Genomic DNA, 12269 nt, shown 5'->3' with positions numbered 1-12269 from the left:
AAAGCTATATGTAAACCTAGTAAACAATGGAGCAGATGTTGACTGCTGTCTTGTGCCTCGTAGACATAATTAAAGACAATGAGACACTCACAAATTCATATAATAGAGGACAAACACAAACACAGAAATCAGTACAATATGAATGTAAGCTGCATTTGCGGGACACCTGCTTTCTTAGTCCAAAATGCTGTATCATATTTCCTGTGATGAGAAACGTTTGAAACATTCTTTATTTACTTATGTAAATATGTACATTCTGTTCTCCACTTTTCAAGAAGATGAGACTGGAAAAGGTAGTCTTTTCAATGGAATATTTGTTTCAATTTCATTCCTGCTGACTAAGACCCTGGACAGTTTCAAAAAATGTTTTTAATTTTCTCATAAGCATAAATGTGAATGAGAACCAGTTAGCCAAAACTTTCACATTTCTAAAAGAAATTAAAGCCCTGGTTTTGGTGGGGGTTGGTTGGGGCTTTATTCATTTGTCTTTGCATTCAATCCTTCATGCATCATTTAGAAATGCTACTAAATTGACGTTTATTTCCTAAAAGCCTTACATCTCTTTTTTTAAAAGTCAGGCACATTTCCCTAAAATCAAACTTTTATCTTATATAAAAAGAAGCCAGTTGGATAGCATATTTAAAGCATCATCCTAATTTTCTAAATATTCTGTTTTCCCCTCAAACTCCTACTCAGATCTCTGTTGTCATCAGTAAGTTCTATAGGTGAAAAAATAAAACCACACACAAAGTGAAATGAATGGAACAATTAAGAGAACACAAGTGCAATAACCCCCTTTCCCCCCTCCCCCCCACAAACCCAGGGCTTTTCTCTGTAGAGATCTTGAAAAAGGAATTGAGGGTTGTAAATACACCATGTGATTATATACTTTTTTTCCTTTCAATTAGGAAAAAAAAAAAAAAGAGGGAGGTTAAAATCCACTTTCTATGGCTCACTAGACAGGAGAAAGTTTCCTAGATCCAGAATTCTCAATTTGGAAAATAAATATCCTCCCTCATGTTCAAAACGAAGCCAAATTCTTTTTCTGTGAATAATTTAAAAAAATTTAAAGGCCTCAAAAATCCCATTGTTTAAAGAACACACGAAGTCCTATTGACTTGTAGTGAACAGTGATTCTGCCTTCAGAACACCCGCCATCTCCCTTGTCTGTTGTTTTTGATGCTATGGAAGGAAGGGGGATTCTCATGTGGTCTGCATCTCTTTATGCTAATAAAACGGTGTCAGCCCCTTTTCACAGACAACGCCATAAAGCATGAACACCAAATGGGAAACAAATAGGGCTGTGACGCCACTGTGAAACAAACCAATCAACCCTGAAACACCTAAGATAGATGGCACCCCCTCCTTCATTCATTCTTTACAGAAAAGCAATGGAAATGTCCCGAGGTGAATCTGATTAAGCCCACAACACACACACACACACACACACACACACACACACACACAGGCACACACACACACACACACACACACACACACACACACACACACACACACACACACAGGCACACAAGCTCAGGAAGGTTGTAAAGCACTAAATTCTTTTGACTGATGAAGCAGCCTGCATTGCATTGAGGAAAACAGCCTGGCAAGCCCAGACCCCACTCACTCCCGTAAGTTCCTTTATTAACAGGACCAGGCCCTGCACGTGAACAAAAGCAGTGGTGCGGGGTGTATAAATCATTAATACGGTGCTGGGCAATGACTGCATTTCCTGTGTTGGTTGGAGAGCTGCTCAGCACAACGGGGATTTGGGGATTGGAACTGGCAGTGGAGAAACGCACTCCATTCTTCTCTGAGCGCTTCCCATCAGCTCTCTCCCTCCCTGGCTCACCCTCCCTGAGTCTGACAGCCTCGCAGTGTGTTGTCATTTAGTCAACAATCATCATAACGACCTAAAATCGCAGAAAGCTTCCAAGTTGAGAGATCTCCGGACTCTTTCCCTTTTTGACAAGTTTTGCCTTTAAAAGGAAAGAGAACCGAGGGCGCGGTTAAATGCAGAGAGATGGCCTAGCAGAGGCCGGGGTGGATCAGGCAGGACCAGCAGCCTGCACGGCCAGGGAGAGGCCAAGGGGACAGCACAGAACTGTGCTCAGAAGGCTGGCGCTAGAGGGAGACGGTCTGGTTTTAAATATGGGCTCTTCCACCTAGGCCTCCCATCTTAAAAAAAAAGACCCAAACGATTCCTGATTCCTATCAACCCTCCTGGAGGCCTTTTGTGGGGGACTAAATGAGGTAATCCATGTAAAAGGGCTTAGTCGTGTGCCTGTCACCCCGTAGTCCATAAAAGTTATTGATTATTTCACTATTTTCATTATTTTATTCTCTTCCTCCTCAGTGAAGCCTGCTGGATTCTCTGTTTATCTACATGATCTTAGAAGCGGCATCTCTTCCTGCTTATAGAGGAGTCTCACTTTTTGAATGGAACCAAAAGGAGACTAAAAAAAAAAGAAAAAGAGTTCTCAAGAATCCTGAGTCACATGTTCTAAACGGAGACCCCCAGTGGAAGGTTGTGCCATTGCACCCTGAAGAAAAGGATTTCTCCACTTAACAGTTCAGTGCAAACACTTGGGGGCGGGGAGAGAAAGAAGGAAGGAAGCAAAAAAAATGCATAGCTTTATACAGATTATTTGGATGAGAGAACCTGTCAGAGAGTTTAAGTAGAGACAATCGATAGACCCAAAGCCAAGCCATTTGCAAGAGGTGCTTTTGCATTTCCAGAAATTCCGGGAGCGGCTCAGATGAGAGCGATGCGAAGCTCCGAGGCCGACGCTTCGTTCTTCTGCTTCAGAATAAAGAGGACACAATGACACAAGCACCCTCTCACAGGACAGATCCAGGGTCTAAAAATGCACATGTCAGCTGGACAATCCATCCTGAAACTGGGGCATCCACCCAGGCGTCAGCCGAGGACCCAGACACCACCAAGCCCCAGAAGGACTCCTCTGGACTCTCCCAGGTGACAATCTTCACTTTAGCCAGCACCCTCCCTAGGAAAGCTCATGGGAATGAACTTCATTGCGTGTGCTCAAGTCCCCTGCATCACAGAACAATGACATTCTGAATACAAATAAATGAAGCCCCTGCAGTGTGATTCTGTCAGCTTTTGAAAGTAAATAACTTTGCTACTGACAAGAGCAAGACAATTTTTATTTTCCTTCCTCCTGTCACAGAGCATTAATTGAGCTGTGCCACCACATTACAAGCCAACACCACCAGCAGGATTTGAAGGGGGCAAGAAGAGGAGGGGGAAGAGACCCAGGACAGGTAGGAGGGACCGTGGGACCTGAGAGAGACATCGACCTCCACCCCCGCCACCATATGAGGCCTCGTGTGTGTCCTTGGTAAGCCATGGGGGCATATATCACGTTGATTTGGGAGAAATGGAAAATAAAAAATTATGTTCAGTAAACAGCTTCCATAAACAGACACTTCTTTAACACAGATATGCATTCATTCTTTCATTCACTCTTTCATTTCTTTAATAAACATCTATTGTCTGCTCACTCTGTCCCAGGTACTGTGCTAAAGATCATACTTAATCTTACAAAGAACAGTATGAAATAGTTATTCTTATCCCAGTTTTTCAGAGGAAGCAATTAAAGCCCCCAAATCAAGTAAAGCAACTTGCTCAATCCAGTTGAATCAGCTAATTGAGTAATGGAGTTGGGATAAGCCTTCAGCTTACCACTTCTGTCCTACATACAAGCTCCAGAGACACCAGTTTTTTTTTAAACTAGGCTTTGCAAAGAGCCGACACCAACGGGTTCTAAAATGATGTCGGTTTCTCCTCTGAATTCTGGAGGATCCTTGAGATGGACACTTGGATACTGCAACATGTCGACCTCACCATTCCTTCTCTTTTTCGGAGCCGATGTTGAGGAAGACTCATGGTGCGAGGAGGCTATCTCTCAGCTCTCACCCTCGCATTAAGAGCAGAGCTTGCCCCATGCCTGGAGAAAGCAGAACCATCCAGGGAAGGGTGGTGATATTCGCTGTTGTTTTTGATAAGGGGAATCTAGTCCTCCAGGTGGATCCTGGGCAAACATCAAACGCCAAAAAGAAAAGGCTCATTGAGACAAAACCTTTTGTGCGTTTACTCATCAGTACCAGGAAAGCTGAGGCTCTTAAATCCTACAGCTGCCTGTACTTTGTTCCATAGCTGCAAAAGGTGAAAAAAAAAAAAAAGGCTTTACATCCCCAGCAACATACACTCACCTTCTGAATGCTTTGTTTTTGTTGTTTGTTTGTTTTGTTTTGTTTTGTTTTGCTCTGGCTCCAAAATTCCTAATTTTGACTCTTTGTGTGTTTAAACACAACATAAAGAACAGGAAGAAAAGAGCAGGAGGTGTCCCCTCACCTGGAGCCTGGTCAAGTGTCAGAGACCACAGCACTACCACCGCCCCCGGCCTCAGCAACTCAAACCCCCCACGCGCTGTAGATGTTAAATATACGGCTATTTCCCTCCACTGTGTACTCTGAATGCTGCCCTGGCAGAGGCGAGAAGAGGTGACACAAAGATGACTAGAATCTTGCTTTCTGCAGATTGGGTTGGGGAGAAATGAGCGAGTCCAGGCCAGGCTTGGAAGGGGATTCCTAGGAAACCCAGTGGACCCAGGCAGAGTTAACCAAAGCGTGGTACTACATTGACGGTTCACAAGATGGCACATGGATGAACAATTGAATGGACCCTCTGTGAGGACAGGGGCCTTTGCTTTGTTTCTTGAAACAATGTAGAAGATCAGCTGGTACCTAATAGGAATTCAATAGACTGAATGAATGAACACGTGAATGAATAAATATTTCAATGCACTAATATTTCAATGTATATTGGGAAAAATAATAGCACAGCTGTGATTCTGTGGGATGTATTGATCCATTTATTTATGTATTTATTTTTGGTTTGGACAATCTACTTTGAAGTTCAACATGTAAGTGAATTTTTAAAATCTTTAAGTGGATATCAACCGCGTTGATGAGTGAATTGGCAAGAATTAGGAAGGGGATGCTTGAATGACTGACGTTTTAGAAACACTGGACCACATTCATTGTTTTTGATGAAATAAGCCCACTCACTGTGTAAGCACCTTGATGGGGTTTTGACAGAAGATACCAGCAGGACTCTTGGTGCTCCACAATTAACGTCTTTCTTACGGCTTCCATCGAAGCCCTCTCTCCACCTCCAAGCCCCAAACCTGTTTCCAAATGTCCCATGGGACATTTGGAAGGGGTTTTGTCTCCTTTGTTCACTGGACATTGGTTTCTGTCCTTTCTCCTCTTTTCAACATGGCCCCAGAGGGTCACAGAAGCCACATTCTATCCAAAGAGACCATCACACTGGCAGGTGACCCAATTCCGCCACTTACTGCCTCCCTAGGTCTTTTACACCCTTTTTGCAGACAAGGTGGGTGCGCTTGCTCTTCTCCATCCCTGAAACACCTTTCTCAACTCTTCACACGCCCCAAGCTCTCTTATCCTCAGGTCAGGAAAATCATCACCTTCTTCATGGGACCCACACTGACGCAGCCATCAGATAAAGCCCAGTAACCAACAACCACCAATCCTCACCCATCACCCTGCTTATTTCCTGCACAGCACTCTCCACAATCTGAAAATAGCTCTTGATTCACTTACTTCTGCATCATCTATTCTTTTACTAGAATGTCAGCTCCACGGTGGCAGGGACCTTTCCTACTTGTTTTGCTGAAATATCCTCAATGCCTGGAAACAGTGTTTTGCGTGGCCAAATGAAAAAAATGAATGAATGATTGGATGTGTAATTGTATACACCTATGAAAAGCAGTGACAATCACTGTCTCCTCCTGCTTAATTAAAAGGTTCAAACGTCCTCATTCATTCATCCATTATGCATTTTAAAAAATTGAACAACTACTATGTCTTAAGACTTTCTTCTAGGCAGTGTGGGTAGAGTAAAACAGAATGAAGGCATCTCTGCCATCATGCTGCCTATAACAGGTCAGAACAAGCACAGCAAAAGTGCTCTCTACACCCTCTGGTGCTTAATAAATATATATATATATATATATATATATATATAAAGGAAATTAACAAGAGAGCAATCATAAGTGGGATCCCAGGCAATAATAGAAAGTAGTCATGTTTTGCTCTTTTTCAGCCGAAATCAATCAATCAGGGCCACGATATGAAGATCAGAAACAGCTGCGAAACTCCTTCTCCCCAAACCCTTTCAGAAGCCAGAAAGTTCCAACCCCGTAAGCCCTTTCCTAACCCTATGCAGGCTCAGGAATGGAACTGGAAAACCCCTTCTCCAAGAGTTTCTCCCAGCAGGGCCCACCTGCAGGGTCTCTGCTTACTTCCCCAGCTGGCTTGCACTCAGCGTGGTTGAAGGGCCAGGGCCAGGGCCCTCCTGAGCTATTGTGCCTGAGAGCTGACCCCATCTGACACAGCCCCTCTGCACGGGGCCAGGCTAGGCAAGCCACATCAGGCAGGCAGTCACAGAGGAGCTCTCAGCCCAGCAAAGCTCTCTCTGGCAGCGCCCGGAAGGAGGAAACTTTATTGATGAATGGAACTTTCTTTGCTTTTCTTCATTGAACTAAACAGCACACTGGGACACCTCTCCTCGTCCATTAAAAAGGTCTCTACGAATGGGGCAATTACTCCCGCACTTTGTCAGCTCTGCCTCATTCACCGGACGACATCTCCTGCGCATCATACAGCCCCCTTAGGCACAGACGAACCAACCTGATTTTGTTTACAATGCTGCAATTTCTCTTCCAGAAGACTATTATTTGCCTGACAAACTACACTGTTTTTATCCAGCCAATATGAATAAACAAGTATTATGTTTTCTCTTGGGGGCAGAGAGCCTGGTTAAATGAATCAGAAAACCCTAAAAAAGATTGTCTACCCTCAGTCCATCAGCTACTGGACAATTACTCAAGGGCCAGCTGTAAGGAAAACAGATGGCATGAACACTAATAACATGGGCTTTCTCTACTCGGGCAAAGGCAAAAGCGGCCGGTTGTATGTTCTGACACAGAAACCGCCGCGAAATGGCAGACAGAGCTGCCGAATGGCGCAGGACTCGGGTCTACAGACTAACAGATGTTTACAGTTTTCATGAGTGAATGTTGGATGAAACAAACTTGAGGCAGAGGCAGCCCAAGTAACCCTACAGTGAATCCCCCGTTACAGATTCCTAAAATGGAAGAAACAGAGGGTGAACCCTAGCCCACCTAAGATATGGGCCTTATCTGGCTGATCAGAGCCCCAAAATTCATGTCTTTCCCCCCTAATCGGAAAAATCGGAGAAACCAGGAAGATTGGTTAATTAACCAATTAATGACATAAGATCTCTCTAGAAAGAGACAGAGGGTCCTAGGTTCTAACGGAGTCACCCAGGCCTGGGAATTTGCTCATTCTGGCCACTTAAATTCCTTAAACAGTTCAGACATGAGGATAATCTATCCTAATTCTTTTCTGCATTATTGATACTATTGACTCCCCCCAATCCACAGCACGATCTAATAAATCAACACGGGATTAAGCCGAGAAGAAAGAAGGTGATAAAATGCCATTTGGTCCCCTATAAATCATCAGATTGAGCAGCACTAGGTAAGTAACTAGAATGAGAATTGAACTTTTCTACGCAGCCATGATTGTTACGGCCTCCCTAGTGTCTCCCCAATTTATAACCGCGGCAGGTGCATGGCGGGGTGGTCCCCCCTCCTACAGCCGCGGTGTGAGAGCCCATCTTCCTGGCGACTCTCAGCTGAGATCCACTTTCTAATTAAAGACAGAAAGGGTTGATATGCAGGTTTCAGTTCAATTGCTTTCGATCTGAAGATGTCCGTAGTGAGCAATGGCTTCATTTACCAGAAATTACCCTTTGTACAAACCACTTCACTATTTAAAACAAACCACATGGATCATCATTAAGTGGGAAAAATGACCAATCTTTGGATATTGACAGTGGCATGGCCCACTTTCGAGGCCCCCTTTCCCCCCTGCTTTTAATGTGGATTTTAAGCATTTGACTTGTTTTTAAAGGTAGGCTGATAAAAAGGTTCTGAGTGAACAGGATTTGACAGATGAGAAGCTTTCTTAGAAGGGGAGTGGGAGACATGGATGGGGGTTTAGGAACAGGGAAAATGAAGTTAATATGCTACTTATCCTCTTTCAGGGAGTTAGAACTCAGTGTGAAACAGCTTGGGGGAAATCTGGCAGGCAGGGTGCATCAGAAAACAAACCTCATCTGTTGTGTCCGTAGCCTCACCATACCTTACCGTGTGATGCTCTTTGGTATATTCCCTGTGACTTAGGATGGACATCAAGCATCTCTAGATTTTTTTGTTATGAGTGTGTGTAGTTGTTTTCTATTTCTCTGTGAAAAATGAAACCTATACTCTTTTGACCCAGCTTGTAGTAAACCCCCAAATTTGGAATTTGTATTTAGAATTTTCCCTCCAAGCAAGACTGTCGAAATGGGTACCCACTTTGGAACTCTGGGCAGATTCCATACTGGGGAATGTGTGAATTTGAAGTTCACCTGGGAGAAGAAGATTCACCACCCAAGAAGACACCAAACAAAGCCACTGCAGTATATCAAGAACAGCGGCTGAAGCAGAAACTTTCCCTGGACAGCAAGATTGAAGCCAGCTGCTACAATGCCTGCCTGTCCCTTCCATCTTAACAATGGTCTACAACCATAGGATACATGCTCTACCCTAGAGGGATACAGATGTGGGTATATATGCATGTGATGACATCACTGGCCTCAAGATATAGATGCCAGATGGACTATTCGACATGATCCCATCTTACAGTTCCGAACTGTAGTAACATCTCTGATGTTAAAAGAGAGGAGAAAGAGGAAAATAAAGAAATAAATTGTAACTGTAGGAAAATACCGATCTAAAGTAGAGTCATTGGGAAATAGGAATCAGTGAAATGGAATAAGTCAAATAATTGAAAGACCAAAGTCGCCTCTTCTTTGGCCTGAATAAATAAGTTCCTTGTGGCAAAAGGGTTATGTCGTTTTCACTTGGTCATTCAGGGTAGACTTGATGCTGAGGTATCCCAATTGATTTTTGCTTTTATGAGTTGTCTTAGGAACAAATCTGGGAGGGTTTAGGAAGACAGGTGAGACGTCAAGGCTGAGGCAAAGAAAGCAATTGGAAACTTTGTTCCAGGAAAATATGTTTTAAGGAAGACTCAGTGGCCCCTAATCAGAGTATGTGCATTTAGAAAACAGAATGATAAAGCCTCCAAAATAAGAGAATTGTCTTTTCATTATATTCTTAGGTAATTAGTGATCTGAATGACAAAGACTCCTGAAATATGCTTATTTCTAAATAATAATAAAAGAAAATGTTTCCAGTGAAGGTGTCCTTTATCAGAGATACTGCCTGATCCAGCCGTCTGGTCAACTTTGAAAAGTATAGATTAGCCCTCCTATCATCAAAATTAAATAGACATACAGTAATAGCTACAGATTAATAGCAGAGAGAAAACACAGTGGCGATGTACTGATAAAAGACATATAGATTGTAGCAGTAAGTGGTTTGTGGAGATTGAAGTGAACTGTTTCACACCCTTCATCAGCCAATTGTCTGGACTGCTAAATAAAAGCAATGACACGAGACTTCTACACAAACTGTCACGCCAGCAGTGGCTAGGAGAGATGACCTGAAGGTACAACTCTCCCACCCTGACAGTGAGCTTTTACCAAGGTGGGATGTATGGCTGGAAAACCTGATTCTCAACCAGACAGGCAAAAATAAATGTCTGCCTGTACTATACTTCAGGCATTTAGTGAAACTCAGAAAAAAATGCACACGCGCGCGTATGCACGCGCACGCACACACACACACACACCGCATTCTGAGGCTGTATGCCAGCATCGCCTTATCAACACTTTCGTTGAAAGCATTACAAGCCCTTTTAAGGGAGGGGGTGCATTCCACAGTACATTTCAAAACCCACCTCCATCTACCGCCATATGGAACCACAATGCTGATTCAGTCACTTCTAAATACTTGTGATGGCTGCCAACATTCCCTTTGAGCCTCCCCTTTCCAGAGCAGGAGTGCCCCCACCCCACACACACACACTGGAAGACACTGCCTGGCTGATGCTGAAAACCCCTGCATTCATCCTAGATACCTGTCCCTTCCATGGCAAGAATAACCTCCCAGTCAAAGTCACACTCTTCTTTCCTAAGTTGTGCCCACCCCCAAAGCAAACCAATTTAACAAGCTAGAAGGAAGAAACATGAATTTATTTTAAAAAAAGGATCATGCACAAAGAAACTGTGAGAACATTGAATACTTACGGCATTTTACTTGCTAGGTAATGCTTCTCCAATTGGTTAATAAATAACATGAAAGAAGTGAATACAGTAGGCAAAAGATCAAATCATATTAATAATTTGATTAAATTCAACTGAGGCTTAGCATCTGTAAAAAAGCTTATTAGGATACTCTTCTGGTGGGTAACTGGTATAAAACACACACCACACATGCGAACACACACACACACACACACACACACACACACACACACACACAGGCACTCACGGCAAAGGCACAGAAATGGTAGAAGCAGATGAATCATATCATATGTTACCAATAGCCTCTTGGGAAATGTTTCCTGGCACAATTTACTTAATGACAAATGGGATAAAACAATATTTAAAAGGATAAACCAGTTTGTTCCTAAGATATTAAAACGACGAGCAAAAATAAAAGGTTGTTCTCAAAAAGACTTGAGATAGACAATATGCCTAAGAAATATATTCTGGAGGCAAACGACTTGATAATAAATTACCCAAAATGTTCAAAGCAGAATCTGGACATTTTGTGAATACGTACAGTCCTATAGCACAGGTTGAAATTGAGGGTCTTTGGAGAAGGAGGTCCCTTGGAACACTTGTAAAGGAAGTTTAGTCAACTACAACCACACACACTTAACACACGGTACTCTTGAAGGGAATCAATCGAAAAACAGATAAAAAGATACAGTCAAGTTAACTCTTCACAGAGCAGGACAGCGATCCTGGAAAGGGAAGATTCCCACCTGCATGTCAAAATCCTTCTAACTCTGTCAGTTCACATCCACAACCCCTGCCCAGTGAGACAGAGCTGAGCTTGTCACTCCACAAGGCAAGGTTGAGCTGTTTCCCAAGCCCTGGAACCAACTTAGGCTGTAGCCCTACTAGTAAAGAAAGAAAAAGAGACAGAAGGTCCGAGGGAAACACCCAGAGAAAGAGAGAAACACAATGCGAGATTCTGAAATATACACAGAATGGAAAATAGAACGCAGATTCTCTCAACAAGACCGTTAAGGGAGCCTGGAGGAAGAAAAAAAAAAAAACCTTTATACATGCCAACAAAGACACATCCTAAACCCCTCGCCTTCATCACAGCATTTCCAGTGAGTTTACAGGCAGATTCTGGGGCTGACACCCTCCAGAAACCCAAAGGCTCAGATCCCAAGCTGACGGAATATAGCACAACCCAGACAAACTTAAGAAAACAAAAATACTCAGCACATACACACACACATATAGGTTTTTGCACTCCTTATTAAAGCAGCTGAATTAAAACTCCAGGCACCCAAATGCATCCACAAAGATCCAAACTCTTAGCATCAAAGAGGTCTTAGACTGGGATCGTCACCGGACGCACTGACACGGGAGAGATTCGAGTAAGGAAAATGCAGTTTGCAATTTTAAACTCCCGGTACCCAGGCTCAGAATCAGGCGTTCAAAGTATCCAGAGAGCTGCAAAAACAGCTGGGCGCAGAGTGCCCGGGCTCCACGGAGGACTAGGGTCTCCGATCCACCCCTCCCGTCCAAACGCAGGATCTTCCTCCCCAAACCCACCCAAGGTACCAAAGCGCATCCCAGCGACGCGGGTACCCAGTCCGCCGAGCCTCGGGAAGCAGCCACCGAGGGAAGACGCGCGCCTTACCTGCTGTAAGTACATAAAAGTCAAGGCACACGAGAGCTGGGGACACATGCCCACGTTGGGGAGCGCCACGCAGGTGGCCCCCGTCAGAGGATGCTGCATCGTGTCTCTCTGGCGCCCGCCGAGCACGAGTGGGGACGCTCGCATGCAATCACGCCGCTCTTTGCCTGGTCGCTACAATTTTTTTTTTTTTTTTAATTTTGCTGATTATCTAAGTCAAAACCCAACCCGGTGGCCGTCTCCCTCCCCTCTCTCCCTCCCTCTCTCTCTCTCTCTCTCTCTCTCTCTCGCTCTCTC

The 12269-nt window shown here is 43.8% G+C and overlaps 1 protein-coding gene across 8 annotated transcripts in view; it reads right to left on the bottom strand.

Annotated features, from left to right (window-relative positions):
• The window catches only part of RBFOX1 (RNA binding fox-1 homolog 1), a 395937-nt gene that overhangs the window by 383036 nt on the left and 632 nt on the right, over positions 1-12269 (bottom strand). For 2 of the 8 annotated variants that reach the window (XM_055090218.1, XM_055090221.1), the window contains exon 1: positions 11976-12172. In XM_055090218.1, coding sequence (XP_054946193.1) covers positions 11976-12119 — 144 coding nt within the window. In that variant the 5' untranslated portion in view covers positions 12120-12172. Of the gene's footprint in view, positions 1-11975; positions 12206-12269 lie in introns of those variants that run through there. The other 6 variants (XM_028498770.2, XM_055090217.1, XM_028498775.2 and 3 more) reach the window with 6 other exon arrangements.

This window comes from Physeter macrocephalus, chromosome 14 (assembly GCF_002837175.3).
Source record: "Physeter macrocephalus isolate SW-GA chromosome 14, ASM283717v5, whole genome shotgun sequence".
In the NCBI taxonomy this organism is placed as follows: domain Eukaryota; kingdom Metazoa; phylum Chordata; class Mammalia; order Artiodactyla; family Physeteridae; genus Physeter; species Physeter macrocephalus.
This window is presented reverse-complemented; position numbering and strand designations above follow the sequence as displayed.